The following is a 12,475-nucleotide window of genomic DNA, read 5'->3' as shown; positions in this document are numbered from 1 at the left end:
CCCTTGCCATTTTCTTTATGGCATTGATCTTCACATTGGGTGTCACTTGTAGCTGATCTTTGTAATTTTGTGGGTTTTTCTTTTTCCCACCTGTTATCCATCCTCCCCCCACCCCCATGCCCATGCAACCATTTCACCCCCTATCACTACTGACAAACCACAACCATCCCCCCTAAACAACCAACAACTACTGACCCCGCCTCTTGCGGGGGCGGGGGGCATCGCATTTATACACCCTCTGAAGAGTTCCCAGAATTCCAAACCTCACACAATCACGGAAATCATCTGCAGCTGGCAAAAACCACGCCTGCGCTAAAGCAGAAGGCAAATCATAGTCGGCTGCTGCGGACACACCTGGGATTAAAATTAAAGCACATTTGTCAGCCGGGTGTGGTGGCGCACGCCTTTAATCCCAATACTCGTGAGGCAGAGGCAGGCAGATCTCTGTGAGTTCGAGGCCAGCCTGGTCTACAAAGCGAGTCCAGGACAGCCAAGGCTACACAGAGAAACCCTGTCTTGAAAAACAACAAACAAATAAATAAATAAAATGCTGGGGCCTGTTAGTGCACACCTGCCATCCCAGCACCTGAGTTACAGGCAGGAGGATCAGGAACTCAAGGTCATTTTTGGCTGCATAGGAAATTTGAAGCCACCCTGGGCTATAAGACACGTTTTCTCAGGGGAAAAAAAGAAAGTGAGTGGTGGGGGACGACTGGGGGCAGCGGTGGCTCACTGGGTAGAGTGCTTGCCTAGCATGCACATGAAATCAGACCTAATAGTGCAGGTCCCTCATCTCAGCACTGGGGAGGTGGAGTCAGGAGCCGCAGGACTTCAGGGTTAGCCCTCACACACGTAAATTGAAGGCCAGCGGGTGGATGGATGGATAAATAGGGTTATGGTACTATTTACACTTATTTTTGCATCTTTCTAAGGTTTCTTAATCCATCTGCATGCAGGTGTGCCCCCGTCACCCCTCCTCTTCTCCGCCCCCCCCCCCGCCCGCCGCACGTGAAGAAAAGTAGGGACCAGGCACTGGGGAAGTAGAGCAGGCAGATCTTTGTGAGTTCTAGGACACCCTGGTCTAAATACAGCAAATTCCAGGACAGTCATGGATACATAGTGAGACTCTGTTTAAAAAAGAAAAAGAGCCGGGCGTGGTGGCGCACGCCTTTAATCCCAGCACCCAGGAGGCAGAGGCAGGTGGATCGCTGTGAGTTCGAGGCCAGCCTGGTCTACAAAGTGAGTCCAGGATGGCCAAGGCTACACAGAGAAACCCTGTCTCGGAAAAAAAAAAAAGGTGTGTGTGTATGTATATATATTATGCATATATAATACATGTATGTGTATTTATATATACAGAAAGAAGAACACATAAACTAAATCAGAAACCAATCAATTAAAGAAAGTAGTTGGACGTGGTGGCACACGCCTCTAATACCAGCACTCGGGAGGCAGAGGCAGGTGGATCTCTGTGAGTTCGAGGCCAGCCTGGTCTTACAAAGCGTAAAGGAAAACAACCAACAAAACAAAACAAAACAAAACAAAAAAACAAAGAATAAAAAGTTAAAAAAAAAAAAATCAAAGAGGGAACTTGGACATGAAAAGAACGAATCGGAAGTGTTTCTGCGCATGCCCTCTTGCCTCTGCGCGCTTCCTTATGGGAGTTGTAGTTCTTTTCCCGCGGGGCCGACCGTACTTACCTTTCCGGCAGGGGCAGAACTACAAGTCCCAGCCGGCGGCGCGTGCGCAGTGCGGGCGGCGGGCGGCATGTCGGCGCTATGCTGGACCCGAGGCGCGGCGGGTTTCGGCCGAGCGCTGAGACTTTCTGGGCACCGTCGCCAGGCTTCGGAGGAAGGTAAAGCAGTGTCGGACCCGGGGCTGTGATCTTCCCTTCCTTGGGACCCGGTCGCCCCCAACCTTTGCTCTTTGACCTATGGAGGAGTTTCTGGGAACCCACTTCGCTGGGGCACTAGTTGGCACCGGCTCGAAGGGAATCCGCAGGGCGCTCTGACTTGACACTCGCTCGCATTTGTAGCCCTCTTGCCCACTGTTGGGGACCCACGGGTTTTGACTTTGAGCGTTGGCTGCTTTTATTTAAGAATCCTTCTACTGGATCCTGCACCAGGACTCTGGCCTCCTCTGCCCTTGAACTTGTCTTTTCCTGGGTCTTGATTTATTTGGGGAAGGTTTTTTGTTTTGTTTTGTTTTTTGAGGCATGGTTTTTTCCATGTGGCTATGCCGGATACTGAATTCGAACTTGTAGCCTACCGCTTCCCGCCTCCCAAGTGCTGGGATCCCTGGCCTGTACCACTATGCATGGCTGCCCTTGGCTTTTGATGCCATTTCTTTCTGGGCATGAGGTAAGTTTGAGGCAGGACCTCACACTAGCCTACGCTGACCTGGAACTGACTCTACAGCCCAGGCTGGACCCCAACTGGAGACCCTCCTAGCTCAGCCTCCAGAGTGCTGGGGTGCTAAATGCTGATGCAGTGATTTCTGTTTTCTCCCCCTCCGTGTCTCTTTCCAGGGATCCTCAAAGGCCTCTGCGGCTCTAGGAGAAGCTCTGCTGCCAGTCCCCGTGAGCAAGATGTGCAGAAAGAGTGCGGCCATGCCGAACTGCTGGAAGGTGAGTTGGCGTCCCAGGCTCCTTACGGTGAGGCCACGCGGGAGTGGGCTGCCCGCTGTACCTGGCCACACCAGGGCAGCATGTAGAATGTGGGACAGAGAGGTCTCCGAGCAGGCAGCGGTGCCCGAATGTCCAGTAGGTGGTCTATGGCTTCCTCTTGTGTGCTGTGCTGGTTCTGGGGGCCTCTCACTTCCAGAAAGACAGTTTGGGTCCCTCAAATTAGACCTGAGCAAATATCTGAGACCCACTTGTTGGCACAGTCTCTGCTTAGGTAAGAGAGTCTCTAGTTCGAGTTCTGCACAGTCAACGTGTAATTGAAACCCAGTTTCAGCCAATCTCTCTCTGTCTCTGAGTCTCTCTGTTTTTTGTTTGTTTGTTTTGTTTTGTTTTTGAGACAGAGTAGCTCTGGCTGCTCTGTAGCAGGCCAGCCTTCAACTCAGAGATTTGCCTGCCTCTGCTTCTGGAGTGCTAGGATTAAAGGCTTTGGTATTGTGGCTGTTTGTATGCTGTGATCGCAGGGGCTCCCTGTGTAGTGCCCTTTGGAGTAAGTGTGTGTGTGTGTGTGTGTGTGTGTGTGTGTGTGTGTGTGTGAGAGAGAGAGAGAGAGAGAGAGAGAGAGACACCAGCTTACTTATGGTACTGAGCCAGAGATGGCTTTTTGTTTGTTCTTTGTTTTTTTCGAGACAGGGTTTCTCTGTGTGTATCCTTGGCTGCCCTGGAGCTCACTGTGTAGACCAGGCTGGCCTTGAACTCACAGAGATCCACCTGCCTCTGCCTCCCCATTGCTGGGAACCGCCAGCAAAGCAGGGATGGATGTTTGCTGGGTCTCTACTGAGGCGTGTGTTGTCCCATGCCAGAATGTGCAAAGGCGCTGATGCGGGAGGCGTGAAGGAGGGAGAAGCAGGCCATGGTGAGCAGGCGGGCAAGGTGTCTGCCAGGAGAAAGAGTTCGGGGTGACCCTGGGGCCTAGGCTCAGAGCACCGTGAGATGCAGTAGTGGTTCAGTTCCTTCCCTCTGCTCTCTGCAGTGCTGGAGGCTCGGGTACGGCAGCTCCAGGCAGAGAGCACCTCCAAGGTGAGGCCCACGGACTGGCCCCCCCAGGACTGCAGCGGCCGCTGGGCGCAGAAGCTGGAGACCGAGAGGCGGGTGACATGGAAGCGCCGGGAGGAATTTCTTGACCTGCGGCAGAAGCAAACGGGCACTGGGCAGTCCCTTCCCTTTCACAAGGAGCCCCGACTCTGGAGCAGGAAGCTGTCCTGCTGCCTGCCGCGCGGCAAGAAGGGGGCGCCCGAGAGCTTGGAGGAAGAGCAGCTGGCCCAGGCCCTGCAGGCTACTCTGCCGACCTCGGCCAGGACGAAGGCCCGTGCTGCGGTAGAGCCACAGAACCTGGTCTTCCAGCAGAAACTGCTGACTTTCTTTGAGTGCTGTGTCTGCACCGGCCATGTGCCCCTCGCCCACCACGTGCTGGTCACTCACCACAGCAGGCGAGAAAAGCAGCGACTGCTCACGCTGGCCATGTATAACACAGTGATGCTGGGCTGGGCCCGCCAGGTGAGGCCCGGCTCAAGTTTTCTGCCTTCTGATGGGTACATTCCTGTAGGGTTTTCAGATAGGAAACACTCTTCCCACAAGCTGGGCGGTAGTGGTGCACGCCTGTAATCCCAGCACTCAGGAGGCAAAGTTCAAGACCAGCCTGGTCCACACAGTAAAACCCCGTGTGTGTGTGTGTGTGTGTGTGTGTGTGTGTGTGTGTGTGTGTGTGTGTGTGCGCGCGCGCGCGCGCATATGCTGTCCCTGCTGTCCCAATGGCTATGGAACCTTGGGGGACACGTTCCATGCTCCACAGTAGGGAACTTGCTCTTTCTCATAAATCTCTTTGGTGGAAACTCAGTGTGCTGTGAGAGTTCCGTGTCCCCAGTTTCTTCCCCAGCAAGATGGGAGGATGTCACTCTAGAAGTTCAAAACCAGCTTGAGAAATACAACACTATCTTATTTCAAAGAGAAAAAAAGAACAAAATGGCAATGAGAAAAGAAAGTTGAGCTGCACGAGGCGGCGCACGCCTTTAATCCCAGCACTCGAGAGGCAGAGGCAGGTGGATCGCTGTGAGTTTGAGGTCAGCCTGGTCTACAAAGCGAGTCTGGGACAGCCGAGGCTACACAAAGAAACCGTGTCTTGAAAACAAACAAACAAACAAAAAAAAAAAAAAAAAAAAAGAAAGAAAAGAAAAGAAAGAGTGAGAGAAAAGAAGAAAGAGGTAAGACAGCTGAGGTGCATCTCTGAGTTCGAGGCCAGTTTGATGTACATAAGCCAGGCAGCAGTGAAACACACACAGGCCCTGAGGTGTAGCTCAGTGTAGCGCACATGCCCGGCCTGCGTGAGGCCCTGGTTCCATCCCTAGTGATGCAGAGTCCCTCAGAAGGACTGTGCTGCCACCTCCTGCCAGGTTCCCTCATTGGTGGGTGGGTTCCTAGGGAGCACAGGGGATGGGTCCAGGCCTTCACCTCCCCCCCCCCCCCGCCACCCCCATCCCCAGGGCTCCTTACAGGAGCTGGTCTACGTGCTCCTCATGCTGAAAGATGCTGGCTTCACCCCAGACCTGTGGTCCTATGCGGCTGTACTCCAGTGCATGGGACGCCGGGACCAGGACGTCCACACCACCCAGAGGTGCGACACAGCAGGACTATGCTGGGGGTACGCCCACCCCCCTTAGGTCCCCCGAACCTCGAGTGCTGAGTTTGCGTACCCCCTCCCCCCCCCCATTACATTGCCTCAGGTGTCTGACACAGATGAAGGAAGAAGGCCTCCAGCCCCGGCTGCTCTTCACAGAACTCGTCCTGGAAGAGGAGGACCGAGCCACGCTCCTGAGAGCCGTGGTCAAGGCTGAGCCTGCCTTCAGCCCGCTGTCACAGGCCCCAAACCCGGTCAACAGGTCCACGCTGCTCAGGGAGGTGTACGCCAAGGTGAGCCAGCCCCACTTTCTGCCCTCCCTGCATCAGGAAGGCTGGACAGCAGGCACATGGTCGATTCATGCCTTCACAGGTGAACTCCACGAGTCGGCTTCCTCTGGGTTGTCCTGTTCTGGACGTGTCCTATCGTGGAGCCCCTTACTGTGGCTTTTTGTGGCTGGTCACTCATTATAGTGGCCTCCAGGTCCCTGCACTCTGTGGAGCTCAGCGGTATAGCCATGGGGGGGGCATCCTTTGTGTCCCTCATCTATGCAGTGAGCTATTCTGCTGGTTGTCGGCAGTCAGGTCCCTATGTCTGCGCATGCCGTTGAGTACATAAGCTTTTTTGTTTTTAACTTTACTTTTTAAAAAAATATTTTTATTTAATTTTTAAATTTATGTGCGTTGGTGTGAGGGTGTCAGATCTTGGAGTTAGAGACAGTTGTGAGCTGCCATGTGGGTGCTAGGAATTAAACCCGGGACCTTTGGAAGAGCAGATGGTGCTCTTAACCACTGAGCCAACTCTCTAGCCCCTACTTTTTTTTTTTTTTAAAGGTTTATTTATTTATTATGTACACAGTGTTTTGCCTGAACACCAGAAGAGGGCACCAGATCCCATTATAGATGTTTGTGAGCTACCATGTAGTTACTGGGAATTGAACTCAGGACCTTTGGAAGAGCAGACAGTGCTCTTAACCACTGAGCCATCTCTCCAGCCCTAAACTTGACTTTTTTTTTTTTTTTTGGTTTTTCGAGACAGGGTTTCTCTGTGTAGCCTTGGCCATCCTGGACTCACTTTGTAGACTAGGCTGGCCTCGAACTCACAGCGATCCGCCTGCCTCTGCCTCCCGAGTGCTGGGATTAAAGACGTGCGCCACCACGCCCGGCTAAACTTGACTTTTTTGAGGCATGGTTTCTCTGTGTATCTTGGCTGTCCTGGAACTCACTTTGTAGGCCAGGCTGGCCTTGAACTCACAGAGATCTGCCTGCCTCTGCCTCCTGACTGCTGGGATTAAAGGCGTGCGCCACGATGCCCAGCTTTTAAGATTTTATTTTTAAATTTATATGTGTGATTAGGGGTAGTCTTAGAGGCCAGATAAGGGTGCTACATTCCCTGGAGCTCCAGGCACTTGTGAGTTACCCTGTGGTTGCTGGGGACTGAACCCGGGTCCTCTGTGAACAGCACTTTCAATTCTTAGTGCTGGAGGGCTTTACTCTGGGCACACGTTTGGCAGAGGCAATGAGGGGCTTCTTGTCAGGGCAGGGTGGTCTGTCTCCCAGACGCAGCCTCACTGCTTGCCTGTGCCTGGCAGGAGGGCCCCGCGTCCTACCCGAAGCTGCACCTTCCCCTGGAGACCCTGGAGGACCTCTTCTGCCAGCAGCTGCGTGTGGAGCTGAGCTCCAACGTCTGTGTCCAGTCAGTGGAGAAGCCCCCAGTAATGACCAAGGAGGTCATTGAGGCGGTAAAGGCTCGCTCACCCGGTCGTAGCCTGTCAAATTTGGAGCTGTGACCCTAGTTGGGGCCCTGCGAGGTTCGGCAGGGGGCGCTCCATGCTCAGGGTAGTGACAGCTGCTCTCCCACAGCGGAAGACCCTGAAGAAACTGCGAGCGCTGTGGCAGGCAGAGCTGCTGCGAGTGCTGCAGAGGACCAAGGCCACCATGGCCTGCCAGGCGCACGAGGGCCAGCCCACCCTCTACCCCTTCCTGTGCCTGCTCAGTGAGGGGGAGCTTGTGAGCATGCTGATGCAGGTGAGCCGGGGCTGGCGGCTGCCGGGGGAAGGGGCCGGCAGGTGTGTGCCGTTAGCCGCAGCTAGGGCTGCTCTCGCACACCAGGTTCTGCAGGTCCTGCCGGTGCAAGGCGAGCCCCTCAGTTACCTGGCTTATAACCTGGGCGTCCGAGTGTTAAATCGGCATTTGGTGAAGCGGAAGCAAGTCACCAACCACGTGCAGAAGCTGGGGCAGCAGTACTCACAGTACCTCCGGCTGCTGGCTTCAGACACACAGGTAAAGTGGGCGGGGCTTCCCGCTGACCCAGGCGCCGCCCCTCCCCTGTGCACTCCACCCCATCACCACTCGTGCCTCCTGCACCCTTCCTCCATCACACTCCCCAGGCACCCCCGCCTCCAGCCACCTCTGGGAAATGTCAGGCGGCAGAGGCTGGTGGATCGCTGTGAGTTCGAGGCCAGCCTGGTCTACAAAGCGAGTCCAGGACAGCCAAGGCTACACAGAGAAACCCAGAAAATTACAATGTGGGCAGCCCCACAGCTCTCCTGACCGGCTCTCCCTGCAGGTGATGCCCTGCCTGCCGCGGGAGTACTGGGAATCCCTGGGCCCACTGGAGGGCCCGCTGCAGAAGCCCTGGTCCCTGGCGGTGTTAATACAGCTGGGCAAGCAGCTGGCTGAGCTGTTGGTGCAGGCAGTGCAGATGCCACGCAGCCTGGTGGCTCCGCAGAGTACCTCCCGCCTTATCCCGGTGCTCTACCACGTTTATTCCTTCCGAAGCTACCGCCAGGTAATGATGCCCATGGGGCCGGGGCCGGGGCCTGGGTGGGGCCTCTTATAATGAGGGCACAGGGCAGCATGGCCACTCTGGGCAGCACTGCGCTGCCGTCCCTATCTGTGCTGGGATGCGTGTGTGAAGAGCAGGATATGGTTACGTTAATCTGAGGTGCTGGGTTTTTTGTTCTCGCTGCGTGGTGGCCCAGAGGCAACAGTAAGCAGTCTTTTGGGCATACCTTTTGTGTCTGCTCTCTCCGCCTAGGTAGGCATCCTCAAGCCTCACCCTGCCTTCATGCAGCTGGTAGAGACGGCAGCGGAGCCCACACTGACTTTTGAGACCACGGAAGTGCCTATGCTGTGCCCACCACTGCCTTGGACATCGCCGCATGCTGGAGCCTACCTGCTGAGCTCTACCAAACTAATGCGGGCCGTGGAGGGTACCACACAGCACCAGCGTCTGCTGGACAGCTGCGCTCCTGCCCAACTGCACGGTGCCCTGGATGCGCTCACGCAGCTGGGTAACTGTGCCTGGCGTGTCAATGGGCGCCTGCTGGACCTAGTGCTGCAGATCTTCCGGGACAAGGGCTGTGCCCGCCTGGGCGTGCCTCCCCCGCCCTCAGAGGCACCACAGCCGGCCCAGCGCCACCCGTCACCGGGCTCCACGCCTATGCACAAGGCTGAGCTGCGGAAGGAGCTAGCGCGCTGCCTCAAGGCGGCTCGCGAGATGCACAGCCTGCGCAGCGAGGCCCTGTACCGCCTGTCACTGGCGCAACACCTGCGCCATCGTGTCTTCTGGCTGCCTCACAACATGGACTTCCGTGGCCGAACCTACCCCTGCCCTCCGCACTTCAACCACCTGGGCAGTGATCTGGCGCGTGCGCTGTTGGAGTTCGCGGAAGGTCGACCGCTGGGACCACATGGCCTGGACTGGCTCAAGATCCATCTGGTCAACCTGACGGGTCTCAAGAAGCGTGACTCGCTGCGCATGCGCCTGGCCTTCGCAGACGAGGTCATGGAGGAGATCTTGGACTCCGCGGACAACCCCCTGACGGTAGGGAGTCACGGTCTCCCCTCCCTGGCTGCCCCCACCTCTGCCACCTCACTTTCCGTGTCCCTCCCAGCTTGTCCACTCCGGCTTGGACCGCCTCCTTCAGATGCTCCCAACCCTTGACCCCAGCTGCCCACATCCCTCCTCCCCACCATGTCCCCGCTCAACGCCACTGGCCGTATCCTCCCTAACCCAGCAGCAGCTACTGGCTGTTACCCAAGCGGCCCTCCTTCCCCGCTCAACGTTACACATGCTTGCCTGTGTCACCTGAGCCGGCTTGTGCTGACTCTGAGGCCTATGGGTCCTACCCTCCAAAGGGCCGGAAGTGGTGGATGGAAGCTGATGAGCCCTGGCAGACCCTGGCCTGCTGCATGGAGGTGGCGCAAGCAGTCCGCTCTCCAGACCCCGCCGCCTACGTCTCTCACCTGCCAGTTCACCAGGTGAGCATGCACACCCAAGGTGCCCTAGGAACTGGTATTTGCAGTAGGGTCTTACCTTAAACGGGGACTGCCCTGTGGGACTAGCCTCGTGGTGCAGTGCTTTGTGAGGGAGGTTGGTCCCCAGTCTCCCGAGGACAAGGCGCTCCTTGCACCAGGCTCAGCTCATGGGCACCCCTTGTGGCCAGGATGGCTCCTGCAATGGCCTGCAGCATTACGCCGCACTAGGTCGGGACAGCGCAGGTGCCGCCTCAGTCAACCTAAAGCCCTCGGACCTGCCCCAAGACGTGTACAGGGAGGTGGCAGCACAGGTGAGTGCCAGGGTGCCCCTTTCCCTCGAGTGCCTGGATGGGGTCTCTGGTGGGGAGTTGACTTTACAGCGCTCCCCTGTCCCCGCTCCCGTCCAGGTGGAGGAGTTCCGCCTGCAGGACGCCAAGGAGGGCCTGAAGGTGGCGCAGGTGCTGGAGGGCTTCATCAGCCGCAAGGTGGTGAAGCAGACGGTGATGACCGTGGTGTATGGGGTCACGCGCTATGGCGGGCGCCTGCAGATAGAGAAGCGCCTGCGCGAACTCAGCGACTTCCCCCAGGTGTGCAGCCTGCGCGCTCCCCACCCAGGTGCGGCTCCTTCAGCTGAGCCTGCTTCTTCTGAACAGTTCTAGTTCTATAAAGCCTGGGTGCTGGCTTTGGGGCACGGAGAGCGGCAACCTGCTGGCCCTGCCCACCTGCCACTCATGTCTACCACCGGGTCCCCACAGGAGTATGTCTGGGAAGCCTCACACTACCTCGTGCGCCAGGTCTTCAAAAGTCTACAGGAGATGTTCTCCAGCACCCGGGCCATTCAGGTGCGCCTCTGCCTGTCCTCTCCCATCTGGGGGCCCCTCCACCCCACGGTTCACTTATGGTGTACTGTCACCCCCACAGCACTGGCTGACGGAAAGTGCCAACCTCATCTCTCACGCGGGCTGGCCTGTGGAGTGGGTCACGCCCCTGGGCGTCCCCGTCATACAGCCCTATCACCGGGAGACCAAGGTCCAGGTATTGGAAATGCCTTTCCCCTCCTCCTCCCCCTTCCCCCGGCCCAGCACTGGGCTCACCCGTCCCCCACCTGTGTCTGCAGGTCAAAGGCGGCATCCAGAGCATCACCTTTACCAGCTCGGTAGATGTCAGCCAGTGAGTCCAGGACTGCGGGGAGGGGAAGGGGGGAGGGGCAGGAAGGGTGCTGGGCCAGAAGGGCACCAGACCTAGTACTTCTGGGTCCACAGGAAGCCCAACACTCTGAAGCAGAAGAATGGCTTCCCGCCCAACTTCATCCATTCCCTGGACTCCTCCCACATGATGCTGACTGCCCTGCACTGCTACAGGTGGGTCCCAGGGCTGGTGTGGACCCAGGGGACAGGTAGGCACCTGCTACAGGTGGGTCCGGTGCTGGTGTGGACCCAGGGGGCAGGCAGGCACCTGCTATAGGTGGGTCCCAGGGTTGTTGTGGACCCAGGGGACAGGTAGGCACCTGCTACAGGTCAGCCCTGGGGTACATGGAGAGAGCCTAGGCTGTGTGGGCACTCAGTCAGTGAGATTTAGCTGCCTGGGACATGCCAGCCTTGTTTTGCTCTCTAGGGACAGAGGGGCATGTCTGAGGGTGTGTCAACTGTCTCCTTAAACATTCACTGCTTAGCACATGGGGGAACCTGGGTGTGCAGAGCCCTGGCAGTGTGCCCAGTGCTGGCGCCCACCCTGGGGCAGCAGACAGACAGCGTCCTGTCAGAACGAGGCTGGGGCAGTAGCTGTACAAGCAGCCACCTTACTTGGGCTCTCCCTGCCCAGGAGGGGCCTGACCTTCGTCTCCGTGCACGACTGCTTCTGGACGCATGCTGCTGACATCCCGGTGATGAACGAGGTGTGTCCAGTCCCTGTCCCCCCAGTGACCCCACAGGCACAAGATGGGGCCTTGATTCCAGGAGTCTGTACCATGGCTGACTCAGAGCCCGCCCCTCCCCTCAGGTATGCCGCGAACAGTTCGTGCGCCTGCACAGCCAGCCCATCCTGGAAGACCTGGCTAAGTTCCTGGAGAAGCGCTTCTGCTCCGCCTCCAGGTGAGCTGCCCCTCTTCTTGTGGCCCAGTCCCTTGCCTGCCACTTGCTGCCCTACTGATGTCTACCCCAACCTGTTTGCAGCACCAGGTCCCTGAAGTCCTCGGAGCTCGCTCTGGTCACCAAGCTGCAGGAGACGTTACAGTCCTTGCCAGAAACAGGTAAGGGTTTTAAAAGAGGCATGCGCACTGGCCCTTGGTGGCACGTCGGTGGCCCCGGCCTAGCGCCATGCTCTTTTGGCTCCACAGGCACCTTCGATCTGGGGCAAGTGATGAGATCCACCTACTTCTTCAGCTGACACGCCCCGCGTTGTCCCTACACCTGTGCATAGTGTAAATAAAGTCTGCGTCCGCCTGTGCCGGCCGTCAGGTTCTGGCTCGCGCAAACCCACCAAGCAATCAGACGCTGCGCTGGGCGCCAATGCTGTCGTTTATTGCGCGGAATGGGGTGTGGGTTAATGGGGCGTGGGGGCCGCTGCTGCCTCGTCAGTACATTCATGGCGACGGCGGGGACCCAGCCTTGCCCCCACGCCGGCTTGGCCATGAAGCCCGCCCCTGGGTGCCCGAGGGAGGTCACCACGGACGCGAGGGCAGGGGCCGGCTGGTTATTGCGTGAGCTTGCCGGGGGCAGAGGAAAGCCAGCGGGCCGAGTATTGCACTTGATCCATATCCCTCCTTGGCGGCCGCCGCACATGCGGGGCACAGCCAGGTCCTCGGCCAGGGCCACCCCCGTCCCCGTCCCAGGTTGGGGCTGAGGCACCGAGGTGATCGCGCCCTTCCCTTTCCCGTGCGTGGCCGCCGCTGGGGCAGGGGCGATGGGGGTGGGCGCAGGG

General features: G+C 57.7%; 1 protein-coding gene across 1 annotated transcript; it reads left to right on the top strand.

The window, feature by feature from the left end:
- The first annotated feature begins 1,745 nt into the window (after positions 1-1,745).
- Positions 1,746-12,060, top strand: Polrmt (RNA polymerase mitochondrial). The gene is made up of 20 exons (XM_051139855.1): positions 1,746-1,855; positions 2,528-2,626; positions 3,654-4,177; positions 5,161-5,291; positions 5,401-5,587; positions 6,886-7,035; positions 7,157-7,576; positions 7,863-8,084; positions 8,334-9,122; positions 9,437-9,559; positions 9,745-9,867; positions 9,964-10,143; positions 10,312-10,398; positions 10,478-10,591; positions 10,674-10,726; positions 10,819-10,917; positions 11,378-11,450; positions 11,555-11,646; positions 11,728-11,804; positions 11,892-12,060. Exons 1-20 carry the CDS (start codon positions 1,768-1,770, stop codon positions 11,939-11,941), a joined length of 3,681 nt encoding a protein of 1,226 aa, XP_050995812.1. The 5' UTR covers positions 1,746-1,767; the 3' UTR covers positions 11,942-12,060.
- The last annotated feature ends 415 nt before the right edge of the window (positions 12,061-12,475 follow it).

Source organism: Acomys russatus, chromosome 31 (genome assembly GCF_903995435.1).
Source record: "Acomys russatus chromosome 31, mAcoRus1.1, whole genome shotgun sequence".
NCBI lineage: Eukaryota > Metazoa > Chordata > Mammalia > Rodentia > Muridae > Acomys > Acomys russatus.
The sequence above is the reverse complement of the archived record's forward strand: the minus strand, read 5'-3'. Positions and strand labels throughout refer to the sequence as shown.